The 18792-nt window shown below is 57.2% G+C and overlaps 1 protein-coding gene across 1 annotated transcript in view; it reads right to left on the bottom strand.

Moving 5' to 3' along the window:
- Positions 1 to 13243, bottom strand: part of tnfsf12 (TNF superfamily member 12) — a 78980-nt gene extending 65737 nt beyond the window's left edge. The window contains exon 1 of the mRNA XM_085977142.1: positions 12948 to 13243. Coding sequence (XP_085833268.1) covers positions 12948 to 13139 — 192 coding nt within the window. The 5' untranslated portion in view covers positions 13140 to 13243. The remainder of the gene's footprint in view (positions 1 to 12947) is intronic.
- Positions 13244 to 18792: the final 5549 nt, after the last annotated feature.

Below are 18792 nucleotides of genomic sequence, written 5' to 3'. Positions count from 1 at the left end.
GAAAAACCCGTCGGTGTGCTCCTGCTCCCAGTCACTGTCAGCTGATTCTCGCTGGAAGTGTGTGTGCATTGTATGTGCGTGCATGCATCTTGTGCGCGTGTGCATTGTGTGAAAGAAAGACTCGCATTTCTCCAGCGCCTTTCACAGCCTCAGGACGTCCCAAAGCGCTTTACAGCCAATGAAGTACTTTTCAAAGTGCAGTCACTGTTGTAATGTAGGAAACGCGGCAGCCAATTTGTGCACAGCAAGTTCCCACAAGCAGTGATAGTGACCCGATAATCTGTTTTACTGATGTTGAGTGAGGGATATATACTGGACAGAATTCCCCTGCCCTTCCTCGAAATAGCACCGTGGGATCTTTTACGTCCAGCCGGGAGGGCAGACGGGGGCTTCAGTTTAACGTCCCATCCAAAAGACAGCACCTCCAACAGTGCAGCGCTCCCTCAGTACTGCCCCTCCGACAGCGCAGCGCTCCCCTCAGTACTGCCCCTCTGACAGTGCAGCGCTCCCTCAGTACTGCCCCTCCGACAGTGCGGCGCTCCCTCAGTACTGCCCCTCCGACAGTGCGGTGCTCCCTCAGTACTGCCCCTCCGACGTGCTGCACTCCCTCAGTACTGCCCCTCCGACAGTGCGGCGCTCCCTCAGTACTGCCCCTCCGACAGTGAGGCGCTCCCTCAGTACTGCCCCTCCGACAGTGCGGCGCTCCCTCAGTACTGCCCCTCCGACAGTGCGGCGCTCCCTCAGTACCGCCCCTCCGAAAGTGCGGCGCTCCCTCAGTACCGCCCCTCCGACAGTGCGGCGCTCCCTCAGTACTGCCCCTCCGACAGTGCAGCGCTCCCCTCAGTACTGCCCCTCCGACAGTGCGACGCTCCCTCAATACTGCCCCTCCGACAGTGCGGCGCTCCCTCAGTACTGCCCCTCCGACAGTGCAGCGCTCCCTCAGTACTGCCCCACCGACAGTGCGGCGCTCCCTCAGTACTGCCCCTCCGACAGTGCAGCGCTCCCTCAGTACTGCCCCTCCGACAGTGCGGCGCTCCCTCAGTACTGCCCCTCCGACAGTGCGGCGCTACCTCAGTACTGCCCCTCCGGCAGTGTGGCGCTCCCTCAGTACTGCCCTTCAGACAGTGCGGCGCTCCCTCAGTACTGCCCCTCCGAAAGTGCGGCGCTCCCTCAGTACTGCCCCTCCGACAGTGCGGCGCTCCCTCAGTACTGCCCCTCCGACAGTGCGGTGCTCCCTCAGTACTGCCCCTCCGACAGTGCGGCGCTCCCTCAGTACTGCCCCTCTGACAGTGCAGTGCTCCCGCAGTACTGCCCCTCCGACAGTGCGGCGCTCCCTCAGTACTGCCCCTCCCACAGTGCGGCGCTCCCTCAGTACTGCCCCTCCGACAGTGCGGCGCTCCCTCAGTACAGCCCCTCCGACAGTGCGGCGCTCCCTCAGTACTGCCCCTCCGACAGTGCGGCGCTCCCTCAGTACTGCCCTTCCGACAGTGCGGTGCTCCCTCAGTACTGCACCTCCGACAGTGCGGCGCTCCCTCAGTACTGCCCCTCTGACAGTGCAGTGCTCCCTCAGTACTGCCCCTCCGACAGTGCGGTGTTCCCTCAGTACTGCCCCTCCGACAGTGCGGCGCTCCCTCAGTACTGCCCCTCCGACAGTGCGGCGCTCCCTCAGTACTGCCCCTCCCACAGTGCGGCGCTCCCTCAGTACTGCCCCTCCGACAGTGCGGCGCTCCCTCAGTACTGCCCCTCCGACAGTGCGGCGCTCCCTCAGTACTGCCCCTCCCACAGTGCGGCGCTCCCTCAGTACTGCCCCCCCGACAGTGCGGCGCTCCCTCAGTACTGCCCCTCCGACAGTGCGGCGCTCCCTCAGTACTGCCCCTCCGACAGTGCGGCACTCCCTCAGTACTGCCCCTCCGACAGTGCGACGCTCCCTCAATACTGCCCCTCTGACAGTGCGGCGCTTCCTCAGTACTGCCCCTCTGACAGTGCGGCGCTCCCTCAGTACTGCCCCTCCCACAGTGCGGCGCTCCCTCAGTACTGCCCCCCCGACAGTGCGGCGCTCCCTCAGTACTGCCCCTCCGACAGTGCGGCGCTCCCTCAGTACTGCCCCTCCGACAGTGCAGCGCTCCCTCAGTACCGCCCCTCCGACAGTGCGACGCTCCCTCAATACTGCCCCTCCGACAGTGCGGCACTCCCTCAGTACTGCCCCTCCGACAGTGCGACGCTCCCTCAATACTGCCCCTCCGACAGTGCGGCGCTTCCTCAGTACTGCCCCTCTGACAGTGCGGCGCTCCCTCAGTACTGCCCCTCCCACAGTGCGGCGCTCCCTCAGTACTGCCCCCCCGACAGTGCGGCGCTCCCTCAGTACTGCCCCTCCGACAGTGCGGCGCTCCCTCAGTACTGCCCCTCCGACAGTGCGGCGCTCCCTCAGTACTGCCCCTCCGACAGTGCGACGCTCCCTCAATACTGCCCCTCCGACAGTGCAGTGCTCCCTCAGTACTGCCCCTCCGACAGTGCGGCGCTCCCTCAGTACTGCCCCTCCGACAGTGCAGCACTCCTTCAGTACTGCCCCTCCGACAGTGCGACGCTCCCTCAATACTGCCCCTCCGACAGTGCAGTGCTCCCTCAGTACTGCCCCTCCGACAGTGCGGCGCTCCCTCAGTACTGCCCCTCCGACAGTGCAGCGCTCCCTCAGTACTGCCCCTCCCACAGTGCGGCGCTCCCTCAGTACTGCCCCCCCGACAGTGCGGCGCTCCCTCAGTACTGTCCCTCCGACAGTGCGGCGCTCCCTCAGTACTGCCCCTCCGACAGTGCGGCGCTCCCTCAATACTGCCCCTCCGACAGTGCGGCGCTCCCTCAGTACTGCCCCTCCGACAGTGCGGCGCTCCCTCAGTACTGCCCCTCCGACAGTGCGGCGCTCCCTCAATATTGCCCCTCTGACAGTGCGGCACTCCCTCAGTACTGCCCCTCCGACAGTGCGGCGCTCCCTCAATATTGCCCCTCTGACAGTGCGGCACTCCCTCAGTACTGCCCCTTCGACAGTGCGGCACTCCCTCAGTACTGCCCCTCCGACAGTGCGGAGATCCCTCAGTACCGCCCCTCCGACAGTGCGGCGCTCCCTCAGTAATGCCACAACCGTCGGACTCAGAGTCGAGAGTGTTGCTCACTGAGCCATGGCTGACAGAGGTGTGTGTGTGTGTGTCTGTGTGTGTGTGTGTGTGTGTGTGTGTGTGTGTGTCTGTGTCTGTGTGTGTGTGTCTGTCTGTGTGTCTGTCTGTGTGTGTGTCTGTGTGTGTCTGCCTGTGTGTGTGTCTGTCTGTGTGTGTGTCTGTTTGTGTGTCTGTGTGTGTGTGTGTCTGTGTGTGTGTGTCTGTCTGTGTGTGCGTGTGTCTGTGTGTGTGTCTGCCTGTGTGTGTGTCTGTGTGTGTGTCTGTGTGTGTGTGTCTGTGTGTGTGTGTGTCTGTGTGTGTCTGTCTGTGTGTGTGTCTGTCTGTGTCTGTGTGTGTGTGTGTCTGTGTGTGTGTCTGTCTGTGTGTGTGTCTGTCTGTGTCTGTGTCTGTGTCTGTGTGTGTGTCTGTGTGTCTGTCTGTGTGTGTCTGTGTGTCTGTGTGTGTGTACTGCTCTGCCTGGCTTCTCGACAGCAGCAAGTGATGGCTTGCTCTGTAGCCTGTCAAACCGCAACCACAATACTGCGTCACTCGGTGCCTGCCGCCTCAGGCAGCTGCTGCCAGGCTGGAGCAGGGCCAAGATATTCTTGAGCTGTTCCCATCAGCACTTCCTGCCCTCGCTGGCACTCATTCGCCCTGCAGTACACAACAGAGGCAAGCATCGAGTCAACTAGCTGACCTCCACCCCTTCCTCCCCCACTAAACCCTCCCATCCTCGCTGGAGATCCGTTCCCCATAGCTCAGCCCCACGATAGGTGGTCCTGGCGGCCCGGCCTTGTGCGCGACCCTGGTCAGTGAGAAACCTGCGAATGGTGCCTGTCCCGGGAGGGGAAGGACGAGGGCCAGTTCCTCGCTCCTCTTACTGAGGTCGGAGTCCAGGAGTATCGCACACCGACAGGGATCTACAAATCCCCCGGTCACTTGATCACGGGAGGCAGATTAAGCCGTGGGAATGGCATGACTTGGCTCACGGACCCTGGACTCGCGGGAGCCAACAGTGATAGGGCTGAAAACAGCAAGGTGCATTTATATAGCGCCGCTAACATAGTTAAAGGCCCCAAGGCACTTCACAGCAACGTTAATCAGACCCAGATTTGACACCGAAAGAGATATTAGGACAGGCGACCAGAAGCTTGGTCAAAGAGGTCGGTTTTAAGCAGCGTCTTAAAGGAGGAGAGAGAGGCGGAGAGGTTTAGGGAGGGAATTCCAGAGCTTAGGGCCCGGGCAGCTGAAGGCACGGCCACCAATGGTGGAGCGATTAAAATCGGGGGATGGGCAAGAGGCCAGAATTGGAGGAGCGCAGAGATGGATTTCCAGAAGGCATTCGATAAGGTGCCACATAAAAGGTTACAGCACAAGATAAGAGCTCACGGGGTTGGGGGTAATATATTAGCATGGATAGAGGATTGGCTAACTAACAGAAAGCAGAGAGTCGGGATAAATGGGTCATTTTCCGGTTGGCAAACTGTAACTAGTGGGGTGCCACAGGGATCAGTGCTGGGGCCCCAACTATTTACAATCTACATTAATGACTTGGATGAAGGGACCGAGTGTACTGAGGCCAAATTTGCTGATGATACAAAGATAGGTGGGAAAGCAAATTGTGTGGAGGACACAAAGAATCTCCAAAGGGGTATAGATCGGCTAAGTGAGTGGGCAGGAATCTGGCAGATGGAGTTTAATGTGGGAAAATGCGAGGTTATCCACTTCGGTAGGAAAAATAAAAAAGCAAATTATTATTTAAATGGGGAGAGATTACAAAATGCTGAGGTACAGAGGGATCTGGGGGTCCTTGTACATGAATCACAAAAAGTTAGCATGAAGGTACAGCAAGTAATTAGGAAGGCAAATGGAGTGTTGGCCTTTATTGCAAAGGGAATGGAGTATAAAAGTAGGGAAGTCCTGTTACAACTGTATAGGGCGTTGGTGAGACCACACCTGGAGTACTGCGTACAGTTTTGGTCTCCTTATTTAAGGAAGGATATACTTGCATTGGAGGCAGTTCACAGAAGGTTCACGAGGTTGATTCCTGAGATGAAGGGGTTGTCTTCTGAAGAAAGGTTGAGCAGGTTGGGCCTATACTCATTGGGGTTTAGAAGAATGAGAGGTGATCTTATTGAAACATATAAGATACTGAGGGGGCTCGACAGGGTAGATGCAGAGAGGATGTTTCCCCTCGTGGGGGAATCTAGAACTCGGGGGCACAGTTTCAGAATGAGGGGACACCCATTTAAAACGGAAATGAGGAGGAATTTCTTCTCTCAAGGGTCGTGAATCTTCGGAATTCTCTTCCCCAGAGAGCTGTGGAGGCGGAGTCATTGAATATATTTAAGGCGGGGAGAGACAGATATTTGAACGGTAAGGGAGTCAAGGGCTATGGGGAGCGGGCAGGGAAGTGGAGTTGAGGCCAAGATTAGATCAGCCATGACCTTATTGAATGGCGGAGACGGCTCGAGGGGCCCAATGACCGACTCCTGGCTCCTGCGTCTTATGATCAGAGGGTTGTGGGGCTGGAAGAGGATACAGAGGAAGGGCAAGCCCGCAGCGGGATTGATACACGAGGAAAAGAGTTTTGAAATCGAGGCGTTGCCGGACCGGGAGCCAATGTAGGTCAGCGAGCGCAGGGGGGGTGATGGGTGAACGGGACTGGGTGTGAGTTAGGACACGGGGCAGTGAGCGCAGGGGGGGTGATGGGTGAACGGGACTCGGTGTGAGTTAGGACACGGGGCAGTGAGCGCAGGGGGGGTGATGGGTGAACGGGACTCGGTGTGAGTTAGGACACGGGGCAGTGAGCGCAGGGGGGGTGATGGGTGAACGGGACTCGGTGTGAGTTAGGACACGGGGCAGTGAGCACAGGGGGCGATGGGTGAACGGGACTGGGTGTGAGTTAGGACACGGGGCAGTGAGCACAGGGGGTGATGGGTGAACGGGACTCGGTGCGAGTTAGGACACGGGGCAGTGAGCACAGGGAGTGATGGGTGAACGGGACTGGGTGTGAGTTAGGACACGGGGCAGTGAGCGCAGGGGGGGTGATGGGTGAACGGGACTCGGTGTGAGTTAGGACACGGGGCAGTGAGCACAGGGGGCGATGGGTGAACGGGACTGGGTGTGAGTTAGGACACGGGTCAGCGAGCGCAGGGGGGGTGATGGGTGAACGGGACTGGGTGTGAGTTAGGACACGGGGCAGTGAGCACAGGGGGTGATGGGTGAACGGGACTGGGTGCGAGTTAGGACACGGGGCAGTGAGCACAGGGGGTGATGGGTGAACGGGACTGGGTGCGAGTTAGGACACGGGGCAGTGAGCACAGGGGGCGATGGGTGAACGGGACTGAGTGTGAGTTAGGACACGGGTCAGCGAGCGCAGGGGGGGTGATGGGTGAACGGGACTGGGTGTGAGTTAGGACACGGGGCAGTGAGCACAGGGGGTGATGGGTGAACGGGACTGGGTGTGAGTTGGGACACGGGGCAGTGAGCACAGGGGGTGATGGGTGAACGGGACTGGGTGTGAGTTAGGACACGGGTCAGCGAGCGCAGGGGGGGTGATGGGTGAACGGGACTGGGTGTGAGTTAGGACACGGGGCAGTGAGCACAGGGGGCGATGGGTGAACGGGACTGGGTGTGAGTTAGGACACGAGGCAGTGTGCACAGGGGGTGATGGGTGAACGGGACTCGGTGCGAGTTAGGACACGGGGCAGTGAGCACAGGGGGTGATGGGTGAACGGGACTCGGTGCGAGTTAGGACACGGGGCAGTGAGCACAGGGGGTGATGGGTGAACGGGACTGGGTGTGAGTTAGGACACGGGGCAGTGAGCACAGGGGGCGATGGGTGAACGGGACTCGGTGCGAGTTAGGACACGGGGCAGTGAGCACAGGGGGTGATGGGTGAACGGGACTCGGTGTGAGTTAGGACACGGGGCAGTGAGCACAGGGGGTGATGGGTGAATGGGACTCGGGGCGAGTTAGGACACGGGGCAGTGAGCACAGGGGGTGATGGGTGAACGGGACTGGGTGTGAGTTAGGACACGGGGCAGTGAGCACAGGGGGTGATGGGTGAACGGGACTCGGTGCGAGTTAGGACACGAGGCAGTGTGCACAGGGGGTGATGGGTGAACGGGACTCGGTGTGAGTTAGGACACGGGTCAGCGAGCGCAGGGGGGGTGATGGGTGAACGGGACTGGGTGTGAGTTAGGACACGGGGCAGTGAGCACAGGGGGTGATGGGTGAACGGGACTCGGTGCGAGTTAGGACACGGGGCAGTGAGCACAGGGGGTGATGGGTGAATGGGACTCGGGGCGAGTTAGGACACGGGGCAGTGAGCACAGGGGGTGATGGGTGAACGGGACTGGGTGTGAGTTAGGACACTGGGCAGCGAGCACAGGGGGTGATGGGTGAACGGGACTGGGTGTGAGTTAGGACACTGGGCAGTGAGCACAGGGGGTGATGGGTGAACGGGACTCGGTGCGAGTTAGGACACGGGGCAGTGAGCACAGGGGGTGATGGGTGAACGGGACTGGGTGTGAGTTAGGACACGGGGCAGTGAGCACAGGGGGCGATGGGTGAACGGGACTGGGTGTGAGTTAGGACACGGGGCAGTGAGCACAGGGGGCGATGGGTGAACGGGACTGGGTGTGAGTTAGGACACGCGGCAGTGAGCACAGGGGGCGATGGGTGAACGGGACTCGGTGCGAGTTAGGACACGGGGCAGTGAGCACAGGGGGTGATGGGTGAACGGGACTGGGTGTGAGTTAGGACACGGGGCAGTGAGCACAGGAGGTGATGGGTGAACGGGACTTGGTGTGAGTTAGGACACGGGGCAGTGAGCACAGGGGGTGATGGGTGAACGGGACTGGGTGCGAGTTAGGACACGGGGCAGTGAGCACAGGGGGTGATGGGCGAACGGGACTGGGTGTGAGTTAGGACACGGGGCAGTGAGCACAGGGGGTGATGGGTGAACGGGACTGGGTGTGAGTTAGGACACGGGGCAGTGAGCACAGGGGGTGATGGGTGAACGGGACTGGGTGTGAGTTAGGACACGGGGCAGTGAGCACAGGGGGTGATGGGTGAACGGGACTGGGTGCGAGTTAGGACACGGGGCAGTGAGCACGGGGGGTGATGGGTGAACGGGACTGGGTGTGAGTTAGGACACGGGGCAGTGAGCACAGGAGGTGATGGGTGAACGGGACTGGGTGTGAGTTAGGACACGGGGCAGTGAGCACAGGAGGTGATGGGTGAACGGGACTGGGTGTGAGTTAGGACACGGGGCAGTGAGCACAGGGGGTGATGGGTGAACGGGACTGGGTGTGAGTTAGGACACGGGGCAGTGAGCACAGGGGGTGATGGGTGAACGGGACTCGGGGCGAGTTAGGACACGGGGCAGTGAGCACAGGGGGTGATGGGTGAACGGGACTCGGTGCGAGTTAGGACAAGGGGCAGTGAGCACAGGGGGCGATGGGTGAACGGGACTGGGTGTGAGTTAGGACACGGGGCAGTGAGCACAGGGGGTGATGGGTGAACGGGACTGGGTGTGAGTTAGGACACGGGGCAGTGAGCACAGGGGGTGATGGGTGAACGGGACTCGGGGCGAGTTAGGACACGGGGCAGTGAGCACAGGGGTGATGGGTGAACGGGACTGGGTGTGAGTTAGGACACGGGGCAGTGAGCACAGGGGGTGATGGGTGAACGGGACTGGGTGCGAGTTAGGACACGGGGCAGTGAGCACAGGGGGCGATGGGTGAACGGGACTGGGTGTGAGTTAGGACACGGGGCAGTGAGCACAGGGGGTGATGGGTGAACGGGACAGGGTGTGAGTTAGGACACGGGGCAGTGAGCACAGGGGGTGATGGGTGAACGGGACTGGGTGTGAGTTAGGACACGGGGCAGTGAGCACAGGGGGTGATGGGTGAACGGGACTCGGTGTGAGTTTGGACACGGGGCAGTGAGCACAGGGGGTGACGGGTGAACAGGACTCGGTGTGAGTTAGGACACGGGGCAGAATGGATGAGCTCCAGTTTACGGAGAGTGGGAGGTTGGCCAGCAGACCGAAAGATCTCAAGATAGGGACTGGAGGATGTGGGAGGCCATTGGGCCCAGCCCAGCCTGTCCAAGCAGAAACACACAGCGCACTTTCCCCCAACCCGGTCCCCCGAACATTTCCTCCGTCACTCGAAGGTTCTTTGACTCCATGGCTCCCCCTGGAGTCCGAGCCTGGAATGGAGGGACTTCCTGCCACCTGTACCAACTCGGTGTTTTCGGGTAGGAGGGATCCGGACTTGCTGGGACCGTGGGAGAATCGTCAGTGAAATGCAGACCTTGCACAAAGCGTGGTGCTGCTCTGGTCGCCTCGGGGCGAAGATCCCTGGCTCCTCTCCCGGCGATTAGTCACTTTACCTGGAGTGAGGCACTCGGCAGGTTTTTGATTGCACAGGGAGCTCGTAAATCACGAGCCCGGGGAGGGAACACTGCCCCCCCCCCGCCCCCAACACCCCCCCCTCCCTCCACCCCCCAACCCCACCCCCCCCACGTGTCCCAGGAGGTGGTCGGGTCTCCAGAATGTGCCTGGGACATCAGTGTTGGGAAGTGGCGCACCCTCCACTGCGGTACACTCGGTGTCAGCATCTCGTGCCCCTGGGTCAGGTCAGGTATGGGGAGATACTGAGCCGTCGGAGGGGTGGGGGAAAGAGCGGGCAGTTCGGGGCCTAGCTGAGGGGGGCGCCCATTACATTCACAGAGCTTGCCTGCTTCATACAGTGAGTTGCTGCAGATCGCACAGTAGTTAACAGCACAAAAAAAACCCCAGAAATACTCGCATTTCTCCAGCGCCTTTCACCACCTCAGGACGTCCCAAAGCACTTTACAGCCAATGAAGTACTTTTTGAAGTGTGGTCACTGTTGTCATGTAGGAAACGCGGCAGCCAATTTGCGCACAGCAAGCTCCCACAAACAGCGACGTGATAAACGATCTCTATTAAATGATCTATATTATTAATGATCTAGGCAAGGGGACTATTCAAAAAAGGTGGTAGAGAGAAAACGGGGAATTATAGACCGGTAAGCCTGACATCGGTAGTGGGGAAAATGCTGGAGTCCATTATAAAAGATGTAATAGCTGAGCACTTGGAAAACAGTGACAGGATCGGACAAAGTCAACATGGATTTACAAAAGGTAAATCGTGCTTGACTAATCTACTGGAATTTTTTGAGGATGTAACTGGTAGAATAGACAAGGGAGAACCAGTGGATGTGGTGTATTTGGACTTTCAAAAGGCTTTCGATAAGGACCCGCATAAGAGATTAGCGTGTAAAGTTAAGGCACATGGGATTGGGGGCAAGGTACTGACTTGGATAGAGAACTGGTTGGCAGACAGGAAGCAAAGAGTTGGAATAAACGGCTCTTTTTCCGAGTGGCAGGCAGTGACTAGTGGGGTACCACAGGGATCAGTGCTAGGACCCCAGCTATTCACAATATATATAAATGATCTAGACAAGGGAACTAGATGTAATATCTCCAGGTTTGCAGATGACACAAAGCTGGGTGGGCGTGTGTGCTGTGAGGAGGATGCCGAGAAACTCCAGTATGATTTGGACAGGTTGGGTGATTGGGCAGATGCAGTATAATGTGGATAAATGCGAGGTTATCCACTTTGGTGGCAAAAACAGGAAGGCAGATTATTATCTGAACGGTAATAGATTGGGAGAAGGGGAAGTGCAACGAGACCTGGGTGTCCTTGTGCACCAGTCGCTGAAGGTAAGCATGCGGGTGCAGCAGGCGGTTAAGAAGGCAAATGGTATGTTGGCCTTCATAGGATTCGAGTACATGAGCAAGGATGTCTTGCTGCAGGGCGGCACGGTGGCATAGTGGTTAGCACTGTTGCCTCACAGCACCAGGGACCCGGGTTCGAATCCGGCCTCGGGCGACTGTCTGTGTGGAGTTTGCACATTCTCCCCGTGTTTGCGTGGGTTTCCTCCGGGTGCTCCGGTTTCCTCCCACAGTCCAAAAATGTGCGGGTTAGGTTGATTGGCTATGATAAATTGACCCTTAGTGTTAGGGGGATTAAATACGTGGGGTTACGGGGAGAGGGTGGGATATGTGTTGGTGTAGGGGTTACGGGGATCGGGTGGGATATGCGTCGGTGCAGGCTCGATGGGCCGAAATGGCCTCTATCTGCACTGTGGGGTTTCTGTGATTTCTGTGAGTTGTACAGGGTCTTGGTGAGACCACACCTTGAGTATTGTGTGCAGTTTTGGTCGCCTTATCTGAGGAAGGATGTTCTTGCCATGGAGGGAGTGCAGCGAAGATTCACCAGACTGATACCTGGGATGGCAGGAATGACGTATGAAGAGAGATTGGGTCGATTAGGCTTATATTCGCTAGAGTTTAGAAGAATGAGATGGGATCTCATTGAAACTTATAAAATTCTAACAGGACTAGACAGATTAGATGCAGGAAGGATGTTGCCGATGGTCGGGGAGTCCAGAACCAGGGGTCACAGTCTAAGGATAAGGGGTAAGCCATTTAGGACAGAGATGAGGAGGAATTTCTTCACCCAGAGAGTGGTGAACCTGTGGAATTCTCTACCACAGAAGGCAGTTGAGGCCAATTCATTAAATATATTCAAGAAGGAGTTAGATATATTTCTTAAGGCTAAAGAGATCAAGGGATATGGGGAGAAGGCAGGGACAGGGTACTGAATTTGGATGATCAGCCATGATCGCATTGAATGGCGGAGCAGGCTCGAGGGGCCGAATGGCCTACTCCTGCTCCGATCTTCTATGTTTCTAAACACCAGATCACCTGCTTTACCTGTTGGTTGAGGGATAAATATTGGCCCAGGGCACCGGGGAGAACTCCCCCTGCTCTTCTTCGAAATAGTGGCTGTGGGAACTTTTCCGTCCACCCAAGAGGGCAGACGGGGCCTCGGTTTTAACGTCTCATCCGAAAGACGGTCCCTCCGACATTGCGGCTCTCCCTCAGTTCTGCCCCTCCGACAGTGCAGCACTCCCTCAGTACTGCCCCTCCGACAGTGCAGCACTCCCTCAGTACTGCCCCTCCGACAGTGCAGCACTCCCTCAGTACTGCCCCTCCAACAGTGCGGCGCTCCCTCAGTACTGCCCCTCCGACAGTGCAGCACTCCCTCAGTACTGCCCCTCCGACGGTGCTGCGCTCCCTCAGTACTGCCCCTCCGACGGTGCTGCGCTCCCTCAGTACTGCCCCTCCGACAGTGCAGCGCTCCCTCAGTATTGCCCCTCCGACAGTGCAGCGCTCCCTCCGTACTGCCCCTCCAACAGTGCGGCTCTCCCTCAGTACTGCCCTGGAGTGTCAGCTTGGATTTCAAGTCTCCGAAGTGGGGACTTGAACCCACAACCTTCTGACTCAGAGTGCTATCCCTGAGCCACAGCTGCCGTTAACCAGCGCAAGACATGTCACTATCTTGACAATATCACAGAGCAGTGCAAATCCAACACGGGCCAGTCCCTGCAGATGCAGAAAATCCTACACGCACAATATAACCACTCACATGGGTGACAAAGTTTTATAAACTTCCGTTGGAACTGAAGCACATCTCAAGACTGCAGAATAATGTGTCCAGTGCAATGGCACCGATTAAATGCCGTTCTGGGCAGGCGGTTTTTCTGCAGATCTGTTCAAACACCGATGCATGCATTTTGAAAAAAAAAGTTTGCAATAAATACTTTGCAGCGTGCGCCTAACCCTTGCACCCACCCTTTCTTCCCTGACCGGCTCCCCGCACCCACCCACCCCCTGGCAAGATTGAATTGTCTTACTTGCTGGTGAAGGTCGCTTCTCCAAACTTGCAGAGACCGCGAGTGATTGTGACACTCGAGCCAGGACAAGGCAGCCACAGCCAGGCTGAAGGTGGCCAGGGAGATCGCTAGAACTGTCAGTAACATCAGGAAGCCCAGCCTGATCTTCCGCCTCGACCTCTTGGCTACGGTCATGCCTCCCACCTGTCCCATCTCCGGGCTCAAAGTTTGCAAGAAAACTTTGACTCAGAACTTTTTTTTTAAGTTGAATCTCCCCCCCTTCCCCTCTCCCTCCCTCAATTACAAGATCTTGTATGCCTTTGCTCCGCACCAGGAAGGCAAGTACTGCCAACAGGAAATTAACGGCCTGACTTTTTTTTTAAAAACAAACTTAAACGCTTAAAGAGGCACTGCGTGAAGTTTGTGCTGATGGCTCCCCCGGCCGAATAGCTGCCCCCCCTGTTGTGGATCTTTGAGGGCTGCGAGCCTAGGGGGGGGGGGGGGGTGGTGTCCCACTCTGTGTGGTAGAGGCTTTCGCAGCTGGCTGTAAGTTTACCTGGAGTTAGCGAATGGGACTTGAACCCACAACCTTCTGACTCAGAGTGCTATAGAAACATAGAAGATAGGAGCAGGAGTCGGCCATTCGGCCCTTCGAGCCTGCTCCGCCATTCAATGAGATCATGGCTGATCATCCAAACTCAGTACCCTGTCCCTGCCTTCTCCCCATATCCCTTGATCCCTTTAGCCTTAAGAAATATATCCAACTCTTTCTTGAGTATACTTAATGAACTGGCCTCCACCGCCCTCTGTGGCAGAGAATTCCACAGGGTCACCACTCTCTGGGTGAAGAAATTCCTCCTCATTCCAGTCCTAAATGGCTTACCCCTTATCCTTAGACTGTGACCCCTGGATCCCTGAGCCACAGCTGCCCATACCCAGCACAAGACATGTCACTCTCTTGACAATGGCCCAGAATTTCGGGTCCCCAACGGGTGAGTCCGCACGGGGTACTCGCGCGTCGGCCCAACGAAAGTGCCGGTTCCGTGCATGCACTGCGCATGCGTGGGAAACCGGAACTTCCGTTCCCCTGAAAGAAGGGGTTCAGAGGTGGAACACGTGCGCCGGAGCGGCAGCGCGTGCGCATCAAACTTACGGTTTTCTTGCAGGTTTCTCCGGGAGGGTAAGTCTCCAGCAGTTACCATTTTAAAAAGCAGGCGCAAGGCCTGCGTTTAACAAGGTAAGTGGTGAATTAATTAAAATTAAAACATTTTTTCCACAGGTTTATTATTTTTAAATACTTTAAAGAAAGGTAAGTTTATCTTTAGCCCCGTTAGAAAATGTAATTAATTTTATCAAAAATTTAAATTATTGTTTAAAATAGTTATTTTATATAATTTATAGTTTATTTTAAAAATGTGATTAAAAAAAATTTATTTGAGGTTTTAGTGATGTTTTGGGGCTTATAGTATTTATAGGTTTGACAGCTCTTCCTGTCAAACTTATGAATGAAGCATTCCCCGCTACCATTGGCTCTCCATGGCCCACGTGATCCCAGGGGACGCTTCGAACTAACTGCGCCCCTGGGATACGCAAGCACTGCGTGGAATTCTCTACCACACAAGGCAGTTGAGGCCAATTCATTAAATATATTCAAGAAGAGCACATATACCAGAAACGCTGTTTACGGAGGTCAGGGTCCATCATCAAAGACCCTACCCTCCCCAGCCACAATCTGTTCACCCTCCTGCCATCTGGGAGACGCTACAGATGCATTCGCACCCGTACGAGCAGATTTAGGAACAGCTTCTTTCCCAGGGCTGTCATCCTACTGAACTCCACAAATAAACTCTAAAGCCTGCACACCTGCCAATGCACTTTATTATGGTTATGTTTATGTAATGTATTACAAGCCAAATGTATGTTGAATGTTTAAATGTCTTAATCTAAATGTACACTCTCGGGAGCCGCAAGCCTACATTTCGTTGTACTGCACTTGTGCACTAACAATGACAATAAAAGTTGATTTGATTTGATTTGATTTGAGATATATTTCTTAAGGCTAAAGGGATCAAGGGATATGGGGAGAAGGCAGGGACCGGGTACTGAGTTTGGATGATCAGCCATGATCGCATTGAATGGCGGAGCAGGCTTCAGGGACCGAATGGCCTACTCCTGCTCCTATCTTCTATGTTTCTATGTTTTACGTCCACCCGAGAGGCCAGAGGGGGGCCTCGGTTTAACGTCTCATCCCGAAAGACAGCACCTCCGAGAGTGCAGGACCGAGGGAGTGTCAGCCTAGGTTTCTGTGCTCAAGTCTCTGGAGTAGTGGTGGTGGGGGGGGTGCTCAGAGCCCACGGCCTCCTGACTCGGGAGGCGCAGGTGCGGCCCCGCCGAGCCACGGGTGCTGCTCTTTGCAGGAAAAACGAGCGGAATTGCCAACAGTGGCGATTAAGAAATAAAAACAGCGTACGGTTTATTCGGTCACCCGTTTAGCAGCATACTCACTGATCGCCACCCCATCCCTGCCCCAACCCTGATAGAAGCATCTGCTGGCTGGAATGGGGTGGAGGGGGGTGGAAGGATGAGATCGGGTCGGGATCGTGACGCCCCAGCGAGTCGAATAGCCCACCAACACTCACTGTCTAGACTCACACCTGAAGCACGGCAACCTGAGTCAGAGGCACAGCAGGGAGTCAGTGTCTTCAGGAGAGGAAAGGGGGAAGTGGGAAGGGGGTTGGGGAAATTTGGCAGTACAGTAAAAAGTAGCAGTGATATATACACTGCCATACAACAACCGCTTGTCATTATACAGCGCCTTTAACATAGTAATATGTCCAAAGGCGCTTCACAGGAGTGTTGTAAAACCAAAAAAAGTTTGGTCAAAGAAGTAGGTTTTATCTCGGGGGGGGGGGGGGGGTGGGGGCGGGGGGGCTGGAGGAGATTAGAGAAATAGGGAGGGGACGAGGCCGTGGAGGGATTTGAAAACAAGGATGAGAATTTTAAAATCGAGGCGTTGCTTAACCGGGAGCCAGCGGGCACAGGGGTAATGGACGAACGGGACTTGGTGCGAGTTAGGACACGGGCAGCCGAGATTTGGATGACCTCAAGTTTACGAAGGGTAGAATGTGAGAGACCCGCCAGGAGTGCGTTGGAATAGTCAAGTCTAGAGGTAACAAAGGCATGGAGGAGGGTTTCAGCAGCGGATGAGCTGAGGCAAGGGCGGAGACGGGTGATGTTACAGAGCTGGAAAGAGGTGCTCTTGGTGCTGGCCTGGGTATGGGGTTTCCCCTGACACGTTGGAAAAGCCACGTGCGTTTTTTCAGTTGTGATTATGAGGCGGGGAAGTGACACGGTTAACTTTCGTGAGCGAAGCACAAGTCCCGTCACGGTTTGAGTCACGGTTGTAATGCAGGAAAGTAGTGTAGGCCAGGTATCATTTGCCAGCAGGCTATTTGACCATGGGGAGACATCACAGCGCTACTTCGACCCGTCATTGACCGATGTCGAGCACGCGCACATGCCATCAGGGATCAGGAGCGGCGGCCCCGGTTGATCGGAAAACGAATATCGATCGCAGCGCCCCCTACTGCCCCCCCTGGGTGATCAGGGAACTAATATCGATCGCAGTGCCCCCTACTGCACCCCCTGGATGATCAGCGCACGAATATCGATCGCAGCGCCCCCTACTGCCCGCCGGGTGATCAGCGCACTAATATCGATCGCAGCGCCCCCTACTGCCCCCCCTGGGTGATCAGGGAACTAATATCGATCGCAGTGCCCCCTACTGCACCCCCTGGGTGATCAGCGCACGAATATCGATCGCAGCGCCCCCTACTGCCCGCCGGGTGATCAGCGCGCTAATATCGATCGCAGCGCCCCCTACTGCACCCCCTGGGTGATCAGCGCACTGATATCGATCGCAGCGCCCCCTACTGCCCCCTGGGTGATCAGCGCACTAATATTGATCGCAGCGCCCCCTACTGCCCCCTGGGTGATCAGCGCACTAATATTGATCGCAGCGCCCCCTAATGCCCCCCTGGGTGATCAGCACACTAATATCGATCGCAGCGCCCCCTACTGCCCCCCCCCAGGTGATCAGCACACTAATATCTATCGCAGCGCCCCCTACTGCCCCCCACCGGGTGATCAGCACACTAATATCGATCGCAGCGCCCCCTACTGCCCCCCACCGGGTGATCAGCACACTAATATCGATCACAGCGCCCCCTACTGCCCCCCGGGTGATCAGCCCACTAATATCGATTGCAGCGCCCCCTACTGCCCCACTCGGGTGATCAGCGCACTAATATCGATCGCAGCGCCCCCTACTGCCCTCCTGGGTGATCAGCACACTAATATCGATCGCAGCGGCCCCTACTGCTCCCCCGGGTGATCAGCGCACTAATATCGATCGCAGCACCCCCTACTGCCCACCCCCAGGTGATCAGCACACTAATATCGATCGCAGCACCCCCTACTGCCCCCCCCCCCCGGTGATCAGTGCACTAATATCGATTGCCGCGCCCCCTACTGCCCCCCCCCCCCGGGTGATCAGTGCACTAATATCGATCGCAGCGCCCCCTACTGCCTCCCCCGGGTGATCAGCACACTAATATCGATCGCAGCGCCCCCTACTGACACCCCGGGTGATCAGTGCACTAATATCGATCGCAGTGCCCGCTCCTGCCTCCCCCCGGGTGCTCAACACACTAATATCGATCGCAGCGCCCCCTACTGCCCCCCCCCCCGGGTGATCAGCGCACCAATATCGATCGCAGCGCCCCCTAATGCCCCCCCCGGGTGATCAGCGCACTAATATCGATCGCAGCGCCCCCTACTGCCCCCCGGGTGATCAGCGCACTAATATCGATCACAGCGCCCCCTACTGCCCCCCTGGGTGATCAGCGCACTAATATCGATCGCAGCGCCCCCTACTGCCCCCTCCCCGGGTGATCAGCACACTAATATCGATCGCAGCGCCCCCTACTGCCCCCTCCCCGGGTGATCAGCACACTAATATCGATCGCAGCGCCCCCTACTGCCCCCCCCGGGTGACCAGCGCACGAATATCGATCACAGCGCCCCCTACTGCCCCCCGGGTGATCAGCACACTAATATCGATCGCAGCGCCCCCTACTGCCCCCCGGATGATCAGCGCACTAATATTGATCGCAGCACCCCCTACTGCCCCCCGGATGATCAGCGCACTAATATTGATCGCAGCACCCCCTACTGCCCCCCTGGGTGATCAGCGCACTAATATCGATCGCAGCGCCCCCTACTGCCCCCTCCCCGGGTGATCAGCACACTAATATCCATCGCAGTGACCCCTACTGCCCCCCCCGGGTGACCAGCGCACTAATATCGATCACAGCGCCCCCTAATGCCGCCTCCCCCCGGGTGATCAGCACACTAATATCGATCGCAGCGCCCCCTACTGCCCCCCGGATGATCAGCGCACTAATATTGATCGCAGCACCCCCTACTGCCCCCCGGGTGATCAGTGCACTAATATCGATCGCAGCGCCCCCTACTGCCTCCCCCGGGTGATCAGCACACTAATATCGATCGCAGCGCCCCCTACTGCCCCCCGGGTGATCAGTGCACTAATATCGATCGCAGCGCCCCCTACTGCCCCCCTGGGTGATCAGCACATTAATATTGATCGCAGCACCCCCTACTGCCCCCCTGGGTGATCAGCGCACTAATATCGATCGCAGCGCCCCCTACTGCCCCCCGGGTGATCAGTGCACTAATATCGATCGCAGCGCCCCCTACTGCCCCCCTGGGTGATCAGCGCACTAATATTGATCGCAGCACCCCCTACTGCCCCCCTGGGTGATCAGCGCACTAATATCGATCGCAG

Source organism: Somniosus microcephalus, unplaced genomic scaffold, assembly GCF_052327205.1.
Source record: "Somniosus microcephalus isolate GS21.2 unplaced genomic scaffold, FLI_Smic_1.0 unresolved_chr4, whole genome shotgun sequence".
Lineage (NCBI taxonomy): Eukaryota > Metazoa > Chordata > Chondrichthyes > Squaliformes > Somniosidae > Somniosus > Somniosus microcephalus.
Note: the sequence above shows the minus strand (reverse complement) of the source record. Positions and strands in the feature narration are given on the sequence as shown.